The sequence below is a fragment of the Manis javanica genome, chromosome 6 (assembly GCF_040802235.1).
Source record: "Manis javanica isolate MJ-LG chromosome 6, MJ_LKY, whole genome shotgun sequence".
NCBI classification, from domain to species: domain Eukaryota; kingdom Metazoa; phylum Chordata; class Mammalia; order Pholidota; family Manidae; genus Manis; species Manis javanica.
Genome location: NC_133161.1, coordinates 4,743,317 through 4,767,780, shown reverse-complemented (window position 1 = coordinate 4,767,780; position 24,464 = coordinate 4,743,317). Strand labels below are relative to the sequence as shown.

Here is a 24,464-nt window from a genome sequence, read left to right as displayed (position 1 = left end):
TATACTTGCCTGCTGCCTCCCCGTCACCCAGCCCGCGATGGAGGCTGCCCGGCACCAGAAATCGTTCCCAGGTTAGAGGCTGCTTATTCCTCGTTTCCTCATCTGTATCAACTCTACTGAGATGCGGTTCACATCAAATGAACTGTACCCACTGAGCGTGAGCATGTGCATGTAGAACGGCTACCTCCTGCAGAGACAATCCTTGCATTATCATGAATCTGCTCTCCGGATCCATCCCTCTGCCAGGCTCTGACTTCATCACTTCCTCCTCTCCCTCACTCTACCCAGATGTGCTGACCTTGCTGCTCTGAAAATACCAAGTATACTCCTTTCTCAGAGCCTTTACACATGATTGTCCTCTCTGGAATGTTCTTGTATCTGCATGACCTATTATCTCACTTTGTTCAGTTCTCTGTTCAAATGTCACCTTATCAGAGGCCTTTTGAAACCACCCTATATGAAATAGCAAACCCTTATCTCTCTCCAGCCTCCTTACTCTGATTTTTCTTCCTGGTATTTATTGCCACCTGTCAATCTGTCCGTGCTGGCACTGCTGCTCACGACTACTGTGCGGGACTGTGATTCTCTGCTGTGCCCCCGGGAAATGCAGGCAAATGACAGACTGGGGAGATAGCTCCAGTGGGGAGATTGGAAAGCAGGGTTTTGCAAAGCGGGGAAAGGAGAGGAGAAAGCTGTAACAGGAGGCACAAATGTAAGGAAAGGGATTTTTTTTTTTGCATGGGAGCAGAAGCATATGGTGGTAACTGGGAAAGGCCCATGTTGCTTTGGAATGAAGGATTCATGCATTTTGGGGGAGGAAGAAGGAACTTACTCAGTAACATTTCTGGGGAAGCAGCATCTTGTAGGGAGAGTTGGGCTTATAAGGCAAGAATGCTGTAGGACAATTTTACGGAAAAAATTAGTGTGGGGAAATTTACTCCAAATGAGGGACCTTTGGAAAGAGTAAGAGGTGGTCCACAGTGGAAGAAAACGTTTGGGGAATTAAATACAGGGCAACCTGGGGGCAGGAACACAACAGAGGATCTTCACTGGACTGGCGTGGGTGGTCAGTGGGCGGCCTCGCCGTTCTGAAAGCAGCAGGATAACAACATTGACGTGATGCTCAGGGCTGCATTGTTGCTGCACATTCACACAGAATGAGAAACTATTTTGTAGTCTAGTGTGGAAGCCAGAATAGCGCCCTTGCCCCAGGAGGGGGTCCCAATCCCTGGAACCTGTGAATACGTTGCCTTCCTTGGCACACGTGACTGTACCATTGAGGGCCTGAGACAGAGGTTATCCTGGGTTATCCAGACAGGCCACTCTAATCACACGTGCCCTGGAGGACCTTCCAGCTGTGGTCAGAGGGGCAGAGAGACATGGGTGAGAACAACCTCTGCTGCGGTTGGCTTTGAAGGTGGATGAAGGGGACCCAGGAGTGTGGGTGGCCTCTAGAAGCTGGAAAAGACAGAAACAGATTCCCCCTCTAGAGCCTCCGGAAAGAAATTTAGCCCCACCAAGATCTCAGCTGTAGCCCAGGAAGACCCGTGTGGGACATCTGACCCACAGAACCATAAGATCAGACATTTCTGTGGCTTTAAGCCACTAAGTTTGTGAAGAACACTGATTTATCTAGAAAGAGACCTCTCCCTAGGTGGTTGACCTTGAGTTGGAAGGTGCAATCCTCTGACCTCCTGGCAGTTCAGCTGCTTCTGAAATTGCAGCTGCTCAGGCTGACGAGGAAATTTTGCAGGTAGAAGCATGGGCACGGATGGTTTGGGGGAGATGGACCCTGGAGCAGAGCTCTGCAAAGGCTGCTCAGAAAGGGCAGAGGCTGGCTCTTGCCACAGACACCAGAGGGGTGGCTCCTCGCACCATCAGGGCCCCTCACCACCCCGGGCCTTGGGCAAGTTGCTTCTCCAAGCCTCTTCTAATCTGTGATGTGCGACTGAGGATATGTAATTCCCGCAGTTGTTGCAATGACTAAATGAGGTAATTATGAGCATTCTTTGTTTAGCAACAAGTATTAAACAAATGCTTATTATAGAGTGATTAGTACAGATAAATAATTAAAACATAAATATTTATATGCTTCAAAATGATAAAACACATAAAATGAAACTAGGAGAAATACAGGGCAAAAATAATTAAAGTATACACTATCAATGGTGGTAAGGCTCTTGGAGATTTTAGAACTCACCGGCCGCGTTTCCCCGTTAAAGGAGCTAAACTCCCAAAAGGTCAGAGACTTTTGTTCTCTGTTCCCAGTCACATAATTCAGAACTCCTACCCACGAATTCTGATTTCCATCAGCCCCCTGCCAGGTTATGGGAGTGTAGCAAGCAAATAAAAATTAGAGATTCAAATAATATAGTCACTGGAGTTACTTTTTACAAAACCCAAATGGCTAAATTTAACAGATTTATTGCATGAATTAAATGGATATGTTTAGATATTTTACAAAAGTTAATCATACACTGAAGTACAAAGAGATTCTCTGTAAATTCCCCCAGATTTTGCACACCACATTCTTAAATGTTAGTGCAAAAAACAGGAAAGATAGCAATAACATAAGGTGTAAGTTAATAAAGATGAAAATATCCTACAATCTTAAAAATTATTGCTTTAGAGACCAAATCAAGAATATTTTAATAAGTGATTTAAAAATAAATACAATGAACTATATTTAAATGTAAAAATGTGGACACTAACTAAAGAAAAGCAGAAAATAAAATGAAGTAAGAAAAGAGACTGAAAATGTTCAGAGATTGGTTCAACAGGCATTTGTTTTCCAAACCAAGGCAACAAACGTCGCAAGCCACTATCCTAAGGAAAAGGTGGGCCGAGATGGCTGCAGGGGGGCAGAAAGCAGGCTCCCATGCAGGGCGACGTGGAGAATGCAGCCTTCCCACTGTTCAACTTTGTTGAGCAATCTAGTCATTCTGAACATTCCACAAATATTCTTTGGGAGGAAATATGGGAAAGAACCTTTATCAGCAGACTGGACCTCACCAAGGCCCTGAGGAGAAATCGGCTTAATCTGGGAAGATGATAGCATTTTTAGGTAGGATCCAGATGCATATCTAATAGGTTATCTCTATAAACGATAAATACACAATCCTTTCTGTAACTACTGAGGTCAACAAAAGTAGAACTGCTCCATTTCTAATAATAAATTTGAGAGTCCTTCAAAATATACTGTGAGCATAGGAATCAGCTAAGAGTTAGCCCAGCCGCCTTTGTTCTCATTATAGCTTGTAAATCTCCCCCCAAAAATGCTTTCTGACAAGTGAAAAGTTTCACTGAAATGTAGGTGCTAGATGGCTTATCCCCACATGCTTTGTAATTTAAAATAGTATTAAGAAAAACCCCATATTATTTTGCTTGGAGTATAAACTTAAGTTACTTTGCAATTTATAATACTATATTTGGGGTCTTTCTAGATCATTCAAATTGTCGAAGTTGGAAATATTTAAATCTTGAAATGCTGAGGGTACGCTATATATGATGAAGAGGACACCTCAAGTCAGTACAGAAAGAAAGGTAATTTTTTTTGTTATGGTAGTGGTGGTTTGATTAGTTATTTGGGAAAAATTCTAATCTTCATCTCATACCATTGCCCAAATAGACTCTAGTGGGATTAATTGCTAATTTTATTTTTTAAAATGAAACTGTTAAATTATTATAAGAAAAATTTTAAAAATAGAAAGCATAGACCTTACTATGCTGATGGACAGTGACTGTAATGGGGTGTGTGGTAGGGACTTGATAATGGGGGAGAGTGTAGTAACCACAATATTGCCCATGTGAAACCTGAGCATAAGATTATATTATCAACATACCTTAATAAAAAAAAAATAGAAAGCATAGATTCTTACCTGTCCTATGAATAAAGATGAAATTTCAATGCTTAAACCTAATGGAAAAGACAGAGGTGACTACCAAAAAAGTAAAACTACTGTAAATAAAAAAATGATAAAATTAAATAACAGTAGACTTAGTACAACTAAGACAGGCAAAAAAGTTAATATAAAAAGCCGTTTAAAAAACCCATGACTCCAATACCTAAATGAGTAAAGAACATGAACATTTCATTAAGTTCAACCTCATCAGTAATAAAAAAAGATTTCACCAGATATTATTTCTACTGTTTAAAAAATGTTTTTAATTGAGATACAATTAACATATAACTTTGTATTCATTTTAGGTGTATAACATGATCATTTGATATATGTATATATTGAGAAATGATCACCACAATGAGTCTAGTTAACATCCATCACCTCACATAGCAACAATTTTTTTTACGTGATAAGAATTTTTAAGTTTATTCTCTCAGCAACTCTCAAGTATATAATACAGTATGTTAACTATAGTCACCACAGTGTACATTGTGACTATCTTCACCCATTTCTCTTCACCCTTCTCAAAGCCCCTCTCTGGCAACCACCAATCTGTTCTCTGAATCTGAGTTTGGTTTGGGTCGTTTTTTTGTTTTTTGTTTTTTTTAGATTCCACATGTAAGTGAGATCATATAGTAGTTGTCTTTGCCTGACTTACTGTACTTAGCGTAATGCTCTCAAGCTCCAGCTGTGTTCCAAATGGCAGGGTTTCCTTTTCATGGCTGAATAATATTTCACTGTAGTGAAATATTTTTATGTACTACAACTTCTTCATCCCTTCATCTGTTGATGGACACAGGTTGCTTCTATGTCTTGGTTGTTCTAAATAACATTGTAGTGAACATGGAGGTACATGTATCTCTTTGAGATAGTGATTTAGCTTCTTTCAGATAAATACCCAGAAGTGTAATTGCTGGATAAAATGATACTTGTATTTTTAATTTTTTGAGGACCCTCCATACTGTTTTCCACAGTGGCTGCACCAATTTACATTCCTACCAACCGAGCACAACGGTTCCCTTTCCTCCACATCCTCGCCAGCATTTAGTATTTCTTATCTTATGGGTAATGGCCATTCTAAGGGGTGTGATGGGATAGCTCACTGTGGTCTTGATTTGCATTTCCCTGAAGGTCAGTGATATGAAGCATCTGTTCATGTACCTATTGGCCATGTGTATGTCTTCCTTGGCAGATTTTTGTTGTTGTTGATGTGATATTTCTAAAACATAAAAGTAACCATTTTTTTAAGCAAACAATTCAGTAGCATTTAGTACATTCACAATGCTGGGCAGCCACCATCTCTATCTCATTCCAAAACATTTTTGTAACCGCAAAAGAGAACCCATATCCACCATGGGCATATCCATTAGGCAGTTTATCCCATTTCCCTTCTGCCAGCCCCTGGCAACCACCAATCACCATTCTGTCTCTGGATTTCCTCATTCTGGGTATTTCATATACATGGAGTCATACCTTTGTGTCCAGCTCTTTCACTTAGCATGTTTTTGAGATTCATCTACAGCAGCATGTATCAGCACTTCATTCCTTTTGAGCTGAGTAATATTCCACTGTATGGATATACCACAGTTTGTTTCTCCATCTGTTGGTGGACATTTGGGCTGTTCCCACCTTTTGGCTAGTATAAAGAATACTGCTATGAACGTGTGCATACATGTATTTGTTTGGATTCTTTTGAGTGGAATTGGTGGATCATGATAATTCTGTTTTAACTTTTTAAGGAACTGCCAAACTTTTCCACAGCAACTGCACCATTTACATTCCCATCGGCAATGTATAAGATGTCCAATTTTCCCACATCCTTGCCAATGCTTGTTATTTTGTCTTTTGGTTTTTTTTTTTAATTCTAGCCACCCTAGTAGATATGAAATAGTACCTCACTGTAGTTTTAATTTGCATTTCCTTAAGGACTAATGGTGTTTAGCATCCTTTCTAGTCCTTATTGGCTCTTTGTATGTCTTTGGAGAATCAGATGTTATTTTTCACCTAATGAATTAGCAGACATGACTTTAAAATGTTGATATTATGTAATGTCACAGAAGCTATTTTAAGTGAAAAATGCTAACTGTTGAACAGTATGTGTGCTACCAATAGTATGAAAAATTGTTTTCAAACTGGAACTCTTTTTAGCTCAGTTTTGGTTGAAGACAACAGAGTTATATTCCAGAGTGAGTTGTCAGACACACCACTGTAAAGAAACTTCAAAACGGGCATCTGAGAACCCATAAGGTAACTCAGCCACAGTGAGTCAGATTGCTAGAATTAGAGATGATTTTTGGAGAAAGCTGCTCATTGAAGCCTGGTGAGAAGGACTTGATATGAATTTCCTGTATTGATGATTCAGCACGTTCTCAGACATCAATACAACAAAACTGATAATATACTGGAAGTGAGGAGAAGCGAATTGCTGTTGGCTTCTTGCCTGGGAATCAAAAGCACAAACAGACTGTGGCTAGTTGCAGAACAAGGGGCACTCACTTCTGTGTTAGGCTCTCTGTCGATGACAGAATCTGCTCAGGTGGTGGGCGTTTCAGTGAGAGAGCAATACAGACCATCTTAGGTCATGTCTGATGGGCTCTCTAGAAGGATGGACAGTTCTGAGCAGGAAAGAAGCTAGAGGTAGAACACAGGATCCTAGGTTGCTGTGGAGGGAATCTGAACCACCCCAATAAGATGCATTTGCCTGGTTTATGGGAACTGCAGATAAGAGCCCAGCAGGAATTTGGAGGGGGGGGTCCTCAAAATTACCATGCCAGCCACACCATTAAGAGAAGGAGCCTGCTCCAAGACTCCCTGCTATCTCTCCAAATAAGAACTTTTCCACCCCATTTCCTTCTTTCTCACCCCACTTTGGCTGTCAGTGAGGTCAGAAACCATAGGTAACAAGTGGGGAGGGGGAAGAAGACGGAAGAGAGAAGACAACTCAATCCAAAAGCAAGTGACCTTCCTGCAAAGCAACCCAGCTGTGGGGGAAGGGACAGTCAGCAATTCTGCACGCAGCCAGGGAAGTTTTGATTGTAACATGGGATTGAAAATGGTAATTGCTGAACAGAGAGCGTGTTTTCCACTCTAAGTGACTATTACACTTTTGATTAACCCAAGAGTAGCCAGAGAAGTCCTAGGGCCTGCTCTGGTTTGGAACCAAGGGCAGGGAAAGGACCCTTCTTCCCTGTGGATTTAAAGGAACAAAATTAAGTTGCTTTTCCCAAGAATCCTGCTTTTTTTAAGGAATTGGTTGAACGAATACACATGAGTGTTTGCCAATATGAATAGAGACTATTTTTGGATGGATAGATAAGAAACCAGTGATCTGAGCTGAGGGATAAAGTTTATATTATTTTTAATGATTTAAACTTCTGTTGTGAATTACAGATGAGAAAAGTTATATTTTATAGAAAGATTTGGAGGATGTGTTTTTTTCTTTCCTAATGATTTTAATAGTTCTATTGAGATATAATTCACATGCCGTGCAATTCACCCATTTAAAGCATGCAGTGCTATATATACAGACTGACCTATTCTAGACATTTCATGTAATGGAATTATATAATATGTGGTCTTTTGTGACTGGCTCCTTTTTCTTAGCATAATAGTTTCAAGGTTCATCCATGTTGCAGCATATATCAGCACTTCCTTCATTTTTATTGCCAAATAATATTCCATCGTGTGGCTCTACATCTTGTTAATCCATTCATCCATTGATGGATGGATGAACATTCATGTTCATCTGCTGCTATGAACATTCATGTACAAGATTTTGCGTGGGCATAAGTTTCATTTCTCTTGGGTGAATGTATACCTAGGAATTCAATTACTGGGTTATACTGTAACTCTATGTTTAACTTTTGAGGAACTGCCAAATCTTGAAAGTGACCACAACATTTTACATTCCCATCAGCAATGGACAAGTGTTCCAATTTCTCCACAATCTCCCAACACTTGCTATTGCCTGTCTTTTGGTTATAACTATCCTGGTGGATGTGAGGTGATCTCTTATTGTGATTTTGATTAGCATTTCCCTAATGACTAATGACACTGAGTACCTATTCACATGCTTATTACCCATTTGTATATCTATTTTTGGAAAAATGTCTATTCAAATCCTTTATCTATTTCTAAAAAATTAAGTCATCTTTGTATTATTGAGCTGTAAAGTCCCATATATATTCCAGATACAAGTCCTTTATCTGATACATAATTTACAAATAATTTCGACCGTTTTGTGAGTTTTTTTTCAACTTTCTTGATGCTATCTGTTTAAATGCAAAAGTTTTTAATTTGATGAAGCCCTATTAACGTTTTGTTTTGTTGCTGGTATTTTTGGTGTCATATCTAAGAAACCATCTAACCTAAGGTCATGAAATGTATGCCAATGTTTTCTTCTAAGAGTTTTCTATTTTTAGGTTTAGCTTTTCAGCCCTATGAATGATCTGACTTAATTTTTGTGTTTAGTCTGATACAAGGAGTCCAGCTTCTTTTTCATGAGGCTGTCGAGTTGTTTCAGGAACATTTATTGAAAAGACTATTCTTCCCCCATTGACTTATCTTGGAACCCTCATCAAAATCATCTGACCGCAGATGTTTGGTTTATTTCTGCACTCTCTATTTCTTTGGTCTATGTGTTTGTCTTTATGCCGTTTCATACTGGGTTAATTATGATAGCATTGTAGTAAGTTTTGAAATCCAGAAGTCCTTCAGCTTTGTTTTTTTGCAAGATTGTTTTAGCTAATGTGGATCCCTTGCCTTTCCATGTGAATTTTAGGATAAATTTCTGCAAAAAAAGAGCCAGGTGGGTAGGATTCTGATTAAGGATTGCATTAAATCTGTAGATCAATTTGGGGACTACTGTCATTTTAACAATATTAAGTTATGGCATTTTTGCAGAGTTTCCTATGATTCTATATTGGCTACTGAGAAAGTGCAGACTCTGCACCTGAATTTTGAGGTCGCTCCCAATCTGAGCCTATCCAATGTGCTTTAACAGCACGTATTCTTTACTTTGGTCATGCCATGTTCTCTGAGTAGAATAGACCCTCATGAGCAAGAATAATTATGCATCTTTGCATCCCAAGCGGTGTACTAAATAACCAAAGTAGGCATCCTCACAGTGAACAGTTGCTAAATTGAGTTGATCAATCAAGGCCAACCTAAAACGGTCCTTTCTTTTTAACTGACGGCCAGTTCATTTCCACCTGCTTCTTTAGAATCTCCCCTAAACCACTCTCTAACCTACACAGTTCACCAGCTTCTTCTGAACACTTCTGACACATGATGCCCCGCATTTTGGGGACAAAACAAATTCACCCTGTGTTCCTTGTCTCCCCCCAGTGAAATTGAAAGCACCTTAGGAGTCAAACACAGTAAATGCTCAACAAATTCTCATTGTGTTGTACTTTGGTCTGGGTTGTGATGTTTCATCCATGTGCACTAACACTAGCCTGTTCCTGCCTCCCCAGGGAACATTCTGGTGTTCCTGGATAGCCACTGGGAGGTAAAGAAAGCATGGCTGGAGCCCCTGCTGTATGCCATCGCCAAGGACCCCAAAACGGTGGTGTGTCCTCTAATAGATGTCATTGGCCACGTGACCCTGGAATACCAGCCATCGCCTGTCATAAGGGGAGCTTTCAACTGGTATCTACAATTTAAATGGGATAACATTTTCTCTTATGAGATGGACGGACCAGAAGGACCCACTACACCCATCCGGTGAGATTTCTTCTGGTTTGGGGGATAAAATATATATGTACTGGGACTTGGGGAAAAAAGATGAAGCTTTCACATATTATTCATTTGATTTCTTGGGCTTAATGAAGAGAAATATTTTGTTATTCATCTTGTTTTTAAAAGTCTATAATAACAGAACTTGGTAGCTTTTGTGTTTCTTCAGTTGTAAATGAGCACAGTTAGAACACCACCGTGGTTGGTATCTCTCAGATTCCAGCTGCCCATCGTTAGAATGTGGACTTGGTTGACAGGAGCAAGTTGTAGTTTATGAATTAAATTCCAGTACTGTGAATAGCCCAGAAAAAGTAGATATCTTTGCCAAATTCATATATAAAACATTTATCCAAGGGCTTCCATCTGTAACTTTATAGGTTGAGATTGATGTGATTTTCCTTGATCATTAGTCTTGGAAAATGTATTTCTAAATGTGAGAACAATTTCAATGTTATGACTTTCAACTTCATTTATGAGGCTATTTCTGAAGAGACTTCCTCCCCACATGATAACTTTGACACCAGGCTCGTTTTTCTTCTACTATTAATTTCTTTGCTTCATAAACCTCACAAGTAAATTTTTTAAGACTATAGCCTAGTAAGTCTTTGATCTTCACCTGTATTCTAATTTAGCTAGAGCTGTGTAATATTGTGCAGGTTACTTAACCTCTCTGTACCTTAGTTCCTTATCTGTAAAGTCTAGAGAATAATAATAATTCACGGGGTGGTTATGAGATTTAAATTTCTTTATATCAAAGCTTAGAACACTACCTGTCCATAAAGGGCATGACACAAACGTTAGCTATTTTGTAATTGTTGGCTATTATTATTCCTACAGCCATAGCCTAGACCTTCATCTTCTAAATTGCCAGAAGCTCTCTCTCTGGCCAAAACCTTGCATCTTCCTAGCTTGTTCCTGCTCTGCTCCACCAACACTTGCCCTTGAACATCATTAAGAATTCCAGTTCTTCGATTTTCCTTTTAACCCCTATGATCTTCTTTCTTCTTTTGGGGCCCGGACTTCCTGATCTATAAACCCCCTTCTCTTTTCACCAGTACCTTCCGTTGCCACACTCCCCATCCCAGCTGCCACAAGAGCCCTGGAATCTCTGACTCTGGACCAACTCCACCATCTGTTGCCTTTGCTCCTCGAGGAGATGTGAACTGATGCTCCTGCACATTCATGGTCTCCAACCTTATCTGCTCTGCAGTCCCTTTATCCACTCATTCTCCAAAGTGGCTATTCCAAACCTTTATTACTTCCCTTAGTCCCAATACCTGCCCCTGCCCTGAAGCCCCACTCTTAGTCAGCAGCTGGGCCTCCTATGAAATAAAGATTATCTAAAAATTGGGAGGAATAATTGGGAGATGATTTAGCACTTCATGCGAGGACCATGATGGAATATCATGCAGCCCTAAACATGGTCACATCTGAATGCTGTGTAGCAGACTCCAAATCTCTCACTGCCTACTCTAATCCAGCCACTGACCAGCTCCAGGAGACCTATCCTTCGTGATGACTCCCCCAGCACAGCTGTCCATCCCTATGCCTGGCCCCATGGTCCAGGCCTCACTGCTCCAGGCATAGACTCTGTTCTGTAAAGGGCAGTCTGGCCTGCAGGTTCTCCCCTCAGTCCAGTCTCTCTGGGACTGTACTAATTTTCTTAAACCCTACTTTGCATTCACCAAATGTCTTTCCACTGCCTTTAGGATAACATGAAGACTTCTTCGTACACCTTCCACTGTGCATGACACTGATCTTTCCTCTGCTCCAGACATCACTTGTTAGCTGTTTAGGACTGCGATATACAGCTGTACAGGCTGTGCACTGCACATCTCTTGGAGACCGTAGGTGATTGGCTGGAGCTGTGCATTCAGCCCTCTGTTGGGCCAGTTACCCCTCTCAGCTTCAGTATCTCCATTTGTAAAGTGGCGATATTAATAATACCTGTCTCTGGATTACTGAGGGGATTAAGTAAGCCAATGCTTGTGAAGCACATAGTTTAAGGCCTGACACAGAGGAAGTCATCAGTGTAAATAATAGCTATGAATGTTATGGATTTCAGAATGAAGAAGAACAAATATATACTTCATTTAAATAAAATTTAGGGTGTAAAAATCTTTAATATAAAATCAAAATAAAAAATAGAGCATCAACCTCTTCAGGTCATCTCAAAATAATTTAAAATGGGGTTACTTTTAGCAACAAGTACCTGTGGTATTCCATTTACAAAAAAGATTGACTTGTAATTTTTATAAATTTCATACCTCACGGTCAAGTATTTGTTAGAGTCTAAAATTTTCAATAGGGAAATTATATTTCTAATATTTAATTGTTGAATAGTAACATTTTTTGAGTTTTAACACTATTAGTGCTGTTAATATTCATACATGTTTTTTTAAAACAATTTGGCAATAAAGTTAAAAATCTTGTGTTTGTATTCTTTAATGCAATAATTCTACTTGGAATTCATCTCTAAAAAGTTAGTGGGAAACAAGTACAGAGATGTATATTGTATCAATATTTATATTAGTAGGAAATTCAAAACAACATAAATCTTTAATATTAAAATGATTAAAACATATACACATATTTTGTGGAATATTATATACTTAAAGTTTTTGAAAGCTAAATAACTAAAAGGGAAAATTCTTACACTATGTTAAATAAAAAATCAGGCCACAAAAACTTCTATTAGTATGATACTAATTGTGTGATTATATATGCATGTGTGTATATAGAGAGAATATATATTATACATATTATATGTGTTATAATCTATCATAATTATTTATAATACTATATGTTAGGAAAAATAAGTTGTTTTAAAAGGTTAAAAGAAAAAATAAATTTTAGACAGTAGCCATGGCATTAATGTCTTAAGATACATTTTTTCCCCATTTACCATGGCAAAAAGAAAAAAGTAGATGCAATGAATTTTGGAAAACTTAGAACAAGCAAGAAAAATCATGGCTGTAAGCTGATGCTAGAGGTGGCTTGGAGCCACCCAGGGAAGGGGCGTGCAGGGACCACGATCCCCGAGGGACCCTCCTGCCTACCCCTTCCTTTCCTAAGGACATGTGACAGCCTTTTTCACTTTTTCCTGCTGTCTCAGACTGTGGCCTGAGTTACCACCACTACCCATCAGTCCTCCCATTGAGACAGGCACACACATGCTCAGCGATTGCAAGATTTTTAGAATAAAAGCTTTCTCTCTTGAGAGGAAGGTGTAACTTGAATACTGTGAGCTGCAAGTATTTTTACCCTGTTTGAAGCGTGGCCTATGGCATAGCTTTAAAAACTGCTTCATGAAACTACTTAATTTGTAAATGTAACTATTTGTTGAGAACCTGTTACATGCCAGGCTTTGTGTTATCTGTAGAAAATGTGATCCCTGCTTTCAAATGTGTCTGGCCCAGCGGGAAGGAAGGCAGGTGAAATATCGTTTCGATACCCTGCTGTGACCGGGGAATAAGCGTTTTCTCCGGGGCCCTCTGGCTTGCCGGTAAGTCCAGTGGACCAGGAGGCGTGTACGCCACCCAGCGTCCCAACGGGATGTATACTGGCCCGTGTACCAGACAGGATCAGTCCAATGAAACACAGACGTGCTCCTAGCTCTCACAATTAACAAAGAAAACCTTGTTCCATCAGCTGCCTCTGCTTTCCTCTTCCCTCTTCGGTAGTAATGCCCCTGGAAAGCGGTATCTGCACCACCGTCCCCAGTTACCCGACACTCACCTCCGGCCTCTCGAGCCCACGTTCATCGGACTGTCCCCCATCCCACCTGAGCTTGTTCCCGGCCGTCACGCAGCCACATCCGGCGTTCTCCTCCCGGCCCGGCGCACGCTGCCGCCCCCTCTGCTCTGCAGCCGCGTTCGCCGGGGCTCCCTCCTCCCGCCCACCGGTCGCTCCCTCCCGTCTCCTCTCCGGGGCGGACTCCTGCTCTGCCGCAGCGCCCGGGGCTCGGGCCTCTGTCCTCTTCTCCGGCCTCCCCGCTGAGAGTGCGCGTCCGGTTTGTGCCGATGACGCCCCTTAGGTCTCTGGCCGCAGCCTCTCAGAACGCCAGGCTCCCCTATCCCCTGCCCACCGGGGCCCCACTTGATGCCGAGTGGACACCTCAAACGTGTCCCAAACGGAATCTTCCCACCCCAAACCTGCTCCTCCCACGCACTCCCCGGGTCCGCGCGTGGCGACCCCCTCCGCCAGGTACCGAGGCCAGAACCAGTGGAGCCAGCCTTGACCCTCGGCCCCAGCACTCCGCCTGCCGCCTCCATCTCCACAACAGGCCAAGGTTCGCTCGCGTCCCACACCTTCACTGCCGGGCCGCCTCTAGGATCCCACGTCCTTCCTCTCTCACCACAGCAGCGACTTCCAGCGCACGTCCCTGCCTCCGCCCTCGGCCCCACGACAGCTGGGATCTTGCCCATTGATTCACTGATTTGTCCCAACACATTACAGGTGCTTAACATACACTTTTTAAAAATGAATGAATGGATAGATGAATAAATAAACGTGTGATTATTTTCAAACTTCTTAGTTTGGGATTATTGGATCCTGCTGTTGGTGGACCAAAAGAAAACATGCTTTGTAACATTGATTAGGGAAATAGTCAACACAGCCGTCAAGGTCAGCAAACCGCTTTTCCCTCCCGTTGGCAAAGCACTCCCAGCTCCCCCGTCCCCTCCTCGGGGCTCCTCTTTTGCCCTGCGCAAGCCGAAATGCCACATATCAAAATAATGTAAATTGCTCCCCTTGCTTGTGCTCAGGGCTCAGACCTTGGGAAATCACTCCCCTCTGGGCCCGCCGGTGGGAAATAAAACCTCAGCATTTCAAGACCTCCGAGTGCCGCTTGGTTCTTCCATCAGCGATCCAGTCCAGGTTTTTCCATAACAACATTATGATTTTCCCAGAAGTAAATATTATAATTCACTTAACACCCTTAGAAAGGGAGGTCTCTGAACTCCACTACCCAACCCCATCGTCATCCCCAAGAAAACTCACATTCTAAAGATAATATTCTCTCTCACCAAGACATTTGGAATGTACTGCTTACATAATTTGGTGAGAGCTAAGTAGAAGTTATTGCTTATTTGTAGGTAGTAATGGTTTTCAGTGTAATTTTACATGCTTAAATGCATATTAAGATAATTTTGGTCTTAATACGGTTTTCTAGTTTTTAACCAAGTTATTGCTAATATTCAATATAATTTGGTGAAATGACTGAATCTATGCAATCTAATATTTATATTCCCTTTTTAGGTCACCTGCAATGGCTGGGGGAATTTTTGCCATAGATAGACATTACTTTAATGAGATTGGACAGTATGACAAGGGCATGGAGCTCTGGAGAGGAGAAAATTTGGAAATCTCACTAAGGGTAATTAAGACTTTGTTTTTTAAATAGCTGACTTTGTACATAGAACATGAACTCTAACTTTTAGTCATGTAATATACTGTGGTAATTATGCCCAGTTTTCCTACATAAGCATCTGGTGCCATTCTTGTGTCACATGAAATAAATGACTTATGGGACTCCTTGCAAAAATTTAAAATATTTAGAAAAACATCAGCTTTTCTTATTTTGTATTTTGTTATTTATAATGTTTGGTATATCAAATTAATATAATGTTTTGACCTATTTGTGGAATCCCTTTATTATTATACTGATTATCTTGGTGGGTATAGTTTGGTGGAAAAAGCACAGGATTAGGCAGTGGGGGATGGGGATGCCATTCACTACATGGCTGTCCTAGGTCTCAGTTTCTCCACCTGTAAAATGAGAGGACTCAGGAAAGGATGTCCACGTTGTCTCCTGACTCTTAAATCCTAAATATTTGCTACCAGATGGATGAACCTTAAAAACATTATGGTAAGTGAAAGAAGCCACACACAAAAGGCCAGTCATGTTTATATGAGTCCATTAGTCCCAACTAAGCAAGTTTGTAGAAACAGAAAGTAGATCAGTGGTTACCAGGGGCTGGAGGAAGTAGGGTGGCTGCTAATGGGCACCAGGCTTCTTCCTGGGGTGGTGAAGCTGTTCTGGAATTAGAGGATGGTGATGGCTGCCCAACCTTCCAAAAATACTGAAAATTACTGACTTGTATTCTGTATGAGAATGAATTTCTTGTGGTATGTGAATTATATCTCAACTAAAAAAATAGATTTAATTTTTAAATAATCCTGTGATGTTAGAATGCTAGATATTAGACACCAGAATGAGTCCTAGTGAGTCATTTTCTAGTTCTCAGTTTCTTACCTGTTAAATAGGAATAAATATAAAAGCCATTCTCAGAATTTTGTGAAGATTTGATGAGATACTGGGGTAGGGAATAAAGTACAAAGTAGATATTCCTGGAGAGAGAGACTGAAGAAAATACTAAGATACTATTCAAATGCTTATCGTATGTTGATCATACTGAGTTTTTTGTTTTTGACTAAATCCTAATAGATTTTTATAATCACTTTGAACTGTACATAAAAATTAGGGCTATGAGCTCACCATATTACCTTTAATATTTTTTCTCTCACTTTTCTCTTCCTCGTTTGTCTCTTCCCAACATAGACAACCTGGTGTAGAGAAAACAGCTTAGTGGATGACTAAGTTCATATTCTCTCTGAGCTTTAGTTTCCTTACAAGTAAAATGCAGAAAAACAATGACCCCTATTACAAGGCTGTCATAAAGACATAATTTATAGGAGCTGATTAACAAGTGACAGCCATGATTATACTACTTTAATTTTTGCTCTCTGTTTTTTATCCTCTGTGAAGTCATCTGCAGAGACTGTACTTTGAATTGATCGTAATTTTAACATGTATTAAAATGTTTACTATATTTGCTTCTTGTGTTTACTTTTCTGATTTTATTCCTGTTTTGGGTCTTACCTTTTTCTTTCTTCCCTTGGCTGGTTACTTTCTTCAGTTGTTTAAAGTTCTTTTAAGCACAGATTTCTTTCATAATGCTTTAGATCCCTTATTTGAATATAGGACTGTCTGGAGCAATATGTTTTTCCTCCAGCCCCTATTGGGCAGCATCCTGTAGGTTTGTTATTTTCATAGCTTATTTTTTTCTACCCATGCATCCCTTTGTGATCCAGGCATTATCTTATAATGTCCATGCCTTTGGGACTTTTCATTTTTGGTTGATTATTCCTTGTCTCATTGCATTGCTCTCTGAGAATATGATACATGGAAGTTCCCCCTTTCAGGACTTAATGACTTAATAAGCACTTTCTTGTGTCTCCGAATAGAACCAATTTTGTGAACAATACATGCATATTTGAAAAGTGAGTATATTCCTTTTCCTGGCTTTATATTCCCTCCAGATAGAGAATAACAGCTAGCTTATTATTCAAAGGTAGTTATTATCCTCACCTCAATGTTTTCCACTACTCCATTCCTAATGGTCCCTGCATATCTTCTAAGTATGCTTGGGTCTCTCTTTTCATAAACAAACATGTAAATTAATAAATAGCTAAAGCACTCTCTTGACTGGCAGCAGTCTCTAACCAAGATAAGTAACCTGTCTTTCCTGAGAAGAGATCATCTACAGCTACACACACTTCTTCATTTCTAGCTCACCCTTCATTCCAGTAAGTCAACATCCTGAAGGCCCTCAGCATCCTGTGACATCATTCCGGGAGCTGCCACCGGCTTAGTATTGATGTCCCTAACGCATGGCTTTTGGTCTTCCATTTACTTGAGGTTACTGCAGCAGTTGACACTGTGGACCAGTCTTTTCCAGACATTTTCTTGGAGTTTAGGACAATGTTCCTGTTTCTCCTTCTATCACCTGGCTGTTCTCAACCTCCTTTGCAGGAATTTCTTCTTCTGCACATCTCTTAAACGTGGATGTTCCAAGCTTGTTCTTCTTGTCAACTGCCCTTTCTCACCCAGGAGCTCTTCACAGCATGAGGACTGTGTGGGTGCACATGGTGCCCCATTTGGAGGGACCCCACACTTAGCTGAATGCTCTGCTGTTGCCACCTTAAGATTTCTAGTAATTTTTGAAACAGGGCCTCCTTTTTATTTGGTGCTGGGCCCCACAATTGTGTACCCACCAGACTGTAAGCCCCACGAGGGCAGGGATGGGGTCTGACTGGCTCAAAACTGTCTCGGCACCTGGCACACTGACTGCTTAAAAAATGGTTGAGAAATGTTTGCGAATGGCTGAACCACAGGTTCACCAGTGTTGTGTGCAGTCGCTGAGGTGATGCGCATCTACCGTCTAATACAGTGTCTGCCACCTGACACCCTCAGCCAACGTTTGTTCCCTTTTATTAATGTGACAGCTGTCCCAGACTTCTCACTTAAAATAGTATCTGGCTTGCATCCTCTCCTAACTTTCTGCTAAGATATTTATTGAGACTGGAAATGACGAGATCCCACTAGAAATTAAAACTGACAGCCTGTGCCTGGGAGGCAACACCGCTTTAGCTGTGAGGCCAGTGGAGCAGAATGAGAAAATCTTAGTCTGGCTTTGTCCTGTGATAATCCCTCCTTCACCTCACAAATACAGATTACAGAAAAAAAGAAACTTAGTAATAACCCAATTTCTGTCCGCCAGCTCAGAAAGTAGGTGGCCTTCCAACCTGTATGTGTCAATGGAGCAACCAGTGAGGTGTGAGGGGAGAATGGTGAGACAAGGCTGGGGAGGGAGGCAGGGGCAGGGCCTTGCAAGGATTTAGATTGTATCTTGCTTGCAATGGAATGCCACAGATACTTTAACTGGGACAGGAATAGTGGTTATGTGGGTTAACATAGTGGAGGATAAGCAGGGAGACCAGGGGTTTCTTCAATAATCTGGCCAAAGGGCAATAGTGGATGGAGCTAGAGCAATGGCAATGGAGCAGGAAAGAACTGGACAGATTCTGGGCATATTTTATGGGCAGAATGGACAGAACTTGGAGATCATCACACAGGCTGGATGTTGAGAGAAAGGGGTGTCATGGGTTACAACCCACTTCAACACTGAGTGGCTTAGAACAATAAGCATTTACCTTGTTCTTTCAAATGTCTGTGGGTTGGCCAGGGCAGCTCTGCCTGGGAATTTAGATTAGCTGGGCTGGGCACTAGTCTCTGAGTTCAGTTTAGGTCTGCTGTCATTCTAGGAGTATTAGCAACTCAGGGCATATTCTTCTCACATTGATAGGCAGGAAGGCAGACTTCAGCCAAACCACACAGCATATTTGAAGCCTCTGCATGCATCATGCCTGCTCACGTTCACTGGTCAAAGCTTGTTAAATGGACAAGCCCGAAATCAGCGTCTTAGAGAAATATCCTTTGCCCCAGAGTGAGTGATGGAGGAGTGAGCTAATATTTGATCAATATTATTTCAATCCATCACACCAGTTTCCGCAATAAGCAACCAAGTGGGGATGGAAGTCTTTCTTACTTAATGAGTAAACGGGAGTTAGAAGAAAAATGTCCTCTCATGTATCAGTTAGTTTAAAACACAGTAGCTTAAAACAACAAACACCTGTTATTTCTTATAATTCATCGTGTTGCTAAAGTGGTTCTTATGGTCACAGTCAGGATGGCTGATTTCTACTGGTGTTGCTTATTATCTGTGTTCATCTGGAGACTAAGCTGGTGACGACTAGTCCAAGATGGCTTTACTTACAGGTCTGAACATTGGCGCAGTGATAGCTGGGGCAGGGGGATGACCTGACCATCTGTCTCTCATCATCAGGCAGGCTGGCCCAGGTTCATTCACACTCAAGTGATCAAGAACAGCAAGAAAAGGCAAGTCATAAAATGCTGCAAACATTTCCAAGAATGTTTGCATCACATTTGTGAATGTCCCACTGACCAAAGCAAATTGCGAGGCCAAGACCAGATTCAAAAGACAGAGAAATAAATTTCACCTCTTGGTGGAATGAAGAGCAAAGTCCCTTGTAAAGAAGTGTGCTTGTGGGGATGAAAATCATCTGCGGCCACTGTTGCACTTTTCTACAGCAGGGATACACTATTTTACAAATATCTAAGCACTTTACAATATCACATTATCTAATGCCCATAACAATCCCATGAGGTGGATACTGTTACTATTCTCATTTTATAGATGAGGCCCACATATGTTGAATAACTTCAGTAGCTTGTGGCAGATCACAGCTCATAGAAGATTTGAACCATGCTGACTAGCCCCAGAGTCCATGCTATTAACCATCACATAATGCTCTCAATGGAATGCTGCCGCTAGAGCTGCTACTAAAAATAATAATAGAAGCTGGGAGCAGAACACCTTACTTTCAGCAGTCTGTCTGAAGAAGAAAGCTGACCATCACCTACATGGCCAATGAGAAAAGCAAAAGGCATGTCCAAATGGACATGAATAATGAATCAAGAGTAAAAGAACAACCACATGTGTCCCATGAAGACTGGACTAAATTGCTATAGCTTCCCTCAATTTTTGATTTTTTAGAAAGATGTAAAAATTTTTTTACTTTTACTCTTCTTCTATCACTCGATTAGTTTTTTTTTCTACTCTGTAATCATAGCCCTATCTTTTTTTTTCTTTTTGAGAGGGCATCTCTCATATTTATTGATCAAATGGTTGTTAACAACAATAAAATTCTGTATAGGGGGGTCAATGCTCAATGCACAATCATTAATCCATCTCAAGCCTAATTCTCGTCAGTCTCCAATCTTCTGAAGCATAACAAACAAGTTCTTACATGGTGAACAAATTCTTACATAGTGAATAAGTTCTTACATGGTGAACAGTACAAGGGCAGTCATCACAGAAATTTTCGGTTTTGATCACGCATTATGAACTATAAACAATCAGGTCAAATATGAATATTCATTTGATTTTTATACTTGATTATATGTGGATCCCACATTTCTCCCTTTATTATTATTATTTTTATTTTTAATAAAATGCTGAAGTGGTAGGTAGATGCAAGATAAAGGTAGAAAACATAGTTTAGTGTTGTAAGAGAGCAATTGTAGATGATCAGGTGTATGCCTGTAGACTATGTGTTAATCCAAGCTAGACAAGGGCCTTAAAACATCCATGGATGCAGAAGATTTCTCTCAAAACAGGGGGGGTGAGGTTCTAAGCCTCACCACTGTTGATCCCCAATTTCTCACCTGATGGCCCCCCTGCGACTGTGCCTGTCTTAGGTTGTTCCTCACTTGAGGAATCTTACCCGTCTCAGGCTAACCAGTCATCTTCCAGGGCCATACAGGGAGATGTAAAGTTGGTAAGTGAGAGAGAAGCCATATTGTTTGAAAAGGTTAGCTTTTTACTTCTTTGCAGATTTATGCCCTGTGGCTTCTATGCCCAGCATTTGTCTTGAGGTATCTTTACCACTTGGAGGAATTATGATACTCGGTAAATTCGATATGAGGCACGAATTCTATTTAAGGGCTGTAATTAGGAAGGAAGAAGAAAAGCTATAGAGGTAGCAGATGGAAGAAAACATGGGAGGATTGATTATTTCTTTGACATATCTTCTTGTAGAGTAACTTAAGCATGTATAGGTTTTAAACTACTAACTAAATTGTGCACACACCTTAACATAATAAGAATATAGTTACATAACCAAAGCAGATCTCTAATTACCAGCCATCTCCAGTGAAGCCAAGAAAACCAGTTAGGCACCCTAGGCATTTGTGAAAATTTGTCTATGATATGATGGATATTGTCCAACTGTACTTGAACAGTCTGAGAGAAATCAGACAAATTAAAACAACCCATTCCTGGGAACTGTTCACATCCCATATGTTCTTTTAACAGTAGATAGTCTATAGGTGTAAGATTTTGGAGCGCTACAACTTGCACTTCTCCTAATTCTTGGTTGAGCTCCAACATTATAGATCCAGTCAAATTTGTTGTTTTACTGTATGCACAGGCCAGCTTAGATATCTCCTTCTTCATTCCAATGGCAAGTCCAGGAAACGGTGGGATGAATGCAGCTACAGCTGCAGCATCACCTGGATCTTTGTGGAGGTTTTTTGATGATCATCTTCTGGTATGAGTCTTCCAGAGAGTGGTGATGTTGGAAGTTCTTCTTCATATTGTATCTTAGTTCATTTTCTGGGTAGCCAAATTAGGCTTTGATCTTCTGTATAAACACAAACAGACTCTTTGCCCACACTTTGATATGTCCTTTATACCACTGTGTAGAACTCATTGGAGGTCACCACACAGGAACTGCTTTTTTTTTTTTTTCGAAAGAAAGGAATATTATCAGAAAAGTGTACCTCCATAGCTGATGATCTGACACCTTTTAAGTGATCAAAATTAAGGATATTTAAAGCATGCATTAATCGTTGATTTACCATTAGTTTTATCCTATCGAGGAGTGATCCCCCTTTTCTTTCTTTCTTTTTTTTTAATCTTTAATCTACACTTACATGAAGAATATTATGTTTACTAGGCTCTGCCCTATACCAGGTCCCCCCTATAAACCACTTTACAGTCACTGTCCATCAGCATAGCAAAATGTTGTAGAATCACTACTTGTCTTCTCTGTGTTGTACAGCCCTCCCCTTTCTCCCTCCCCCCCCATACATGCTAATCTTAATACCCCCTTTCTTCTCCCCCCCCCCTTATCCCTCCCTACCCATCCATCCTCCCCAGTCCCTTTCCCTTTGGTACCTGTTAGTCCATTTTTGGGTTCTGTAATTCCGCTGCCGTTTTGTTCCTTCAGTTTTCCTTTGTTCTTATACTCCAAGATGAGTGAAATCATTTGGTATTTCTCTTTCTCCGCTTGGCTATTTCACTGAGCATAATACCCTCTAGCTCCATCCATGTTGCTGCAAATGGTAGGATTTTCCCTCTTCTTATGGCTGAGTAGTATTCCATTGTGTATATGTACCACATCTTTATCCATTCATCTACCGATGGACATTTAGGTTGCTTCCAATTCTTGGCTGTTGTAAATAGTGCTGCGATAAACATAGGGGTGCATCTGTCTTTCTCAAACTCGATTGCTGCGTTCTTAGGGTAAATTCCTAGGAGGGGAATTCCTGGGTCAAATGGTAGGTCTGTTTTGAGCATTTTGATGAACCTCCATACTGCTTTCCACAATGGTTGAACTAATTTACATTCCCACCAGCAGTGTAGGAGGGTTCCCCTTTCTCCACAGCCTCGCCAACATTTGTTGTTGTTTGCCTTTTGGATGGCAGCCATCCTTACTGGTGTGAGGTGATATCTCATTGTAGTTTTAATTTGTATTTCTCTGATAATTAGCGATGTGGAGCATCTTTTCATGTGTCTGTTGGCCATCTGTATTTCTTTTTTGGAGAACTGTCTGTTCAGTTCCTCTGCCCATTTTTTAATTGGATTATTTGTTTTTTGTTTGTTGAGGCGTGTGAGCTCTTTATATATTTTGGACGTCAAGCCTTTATCGGATCTGTCATTTATGAATATATTCTCCCATACTGTAGGGTTCCTTTTTGTTCTATTGATGGTGTCTTTTGCTGTACAGAAGCTTTTCAGCTTAATATAGTCCCACTTATTCATTTTTGGTGTTGTTTTCCTTGCCCGGGGAGATATGTTCAAGAAGAGGTCACTCATGTTTATGTGTAAAAGGTTTTTGCCTATGTTTTTTTCTAAGAGTTTTATGGTTTCATGACTTACATTCAGGTCTTTGATCCATTTTGAATTTACTTTTGTGTATGGGGTTAGACAATGGTCCAGTTTCATTCTCCTACATGTAGCTGTCCAGTTTTGCCAGCACCATCTGTTGAAGAGACTGTCATTTTGCCATTGTATGTCCATGGCTCCTTTATCAAATATTAATTGGCCATATATGTTTGGGTTAATTTCTGGAGTCTCTAATCTGTTCCACTGGTCTGTGGCTCTGTTCTTGTGCCAGTACCAAATTGTCTTGATTACTATGGCTTTGTAGTAGAGCTTGAAGTTGGGGAGTGAGATCCCCCCTACTCTATTCTTCTTTCTCAGGATTGCTTTGGCTATTCGGGGTCTTTGGTGTTTCCATATGAATTTTTTAATTATCTGCTCCAGTTCATTGAAGAATGTTGCTGGTAATTTGAGCGGGATTGCATCAAATCTGTATATTGCTTTGGGCAGGATGGCCATTTTGACGATATCAATTCTTCTTAGCCATGAGCATGGGATGAATTTCCATTTGTTAGTGTCCCCTTTAATTTCTCTTAAGAGTGACTTGTAGTTTTCAGGGTATAGGTCTTTCACTTCTTTGGTTAGGTTTATTCCTAGGTATTTTATTCTTCTTGATGCAATTGTGAATGGAATTGTTTTCCTGATTTCTCTTTCTATTGGTTCATTGTTAGTGTATAGGAAAGCTACAGATTTCTGTGTGTTAATTTTGTATCCTGCAACTTTGCTGTATTCCGATATCAGTTCTAGTAGTTTTGGAGTGGAGTCTTTAGGGTTTTTTATGTACAATATCATATCATCTGCAAATAGTGATAGTTAAACTTCTTCTTTACCAATCTGGATTCCTTGTATTTCTTTGTTTTGTCTGATTGCTGTGGCTAGGACCTCTAGTACTATGTTAAATAACAGTGGGGAGAGTGGGCATCCCTGTCTAGTTCCTGATCTCAGAGGAAATGCTTTCAGCTTCTCACTGTTCAGTATAATGCTGGCTGTGGGTTTATCATATATGGCCTTTATTATGTTGAGGTACTTGCCCTCTATTCCCATTTTCATAGCCCTATCTTTTATTCAAAGAACATTGCAAACATAAAAATATACCAAAAACAAGCACTTCTGTATCCTTAATTAACAGATATTAATGATTTTCCACATTTCCTTAAGGTCTCACTTTTTAAAAAGATAATAAGACATTCTAGATAGCTAGAATTGGTGAGCTTTTGCTGCATAAGAAGGCATC

At 40.5% G+C, this 24,464-nt stretch overlaps 1 protein-coding gene across 1 annotated transcript in view; it reads left to right on the top strand.

Moving 5' to 3' along the window:
* GALNTL5 (polypeptide N-acetylgalactosaminyltransferase like 5) overlaps positions 1 to 24,464 on the top strand; it is a 54,160-nt gene that overhangs the window by 26,175 nt on the left and 3,521 nt on the right. Inside the window, 2 exon segments of the mRNA XM_073239851.1 lie at positions 9,377 to 9,626; positions 14,898 to 15,015. Coding sequence (XP_073095952.1) covers positions 9,377 to 9,626; positions 14,898 to 15,015 — 368 coding nt within the window.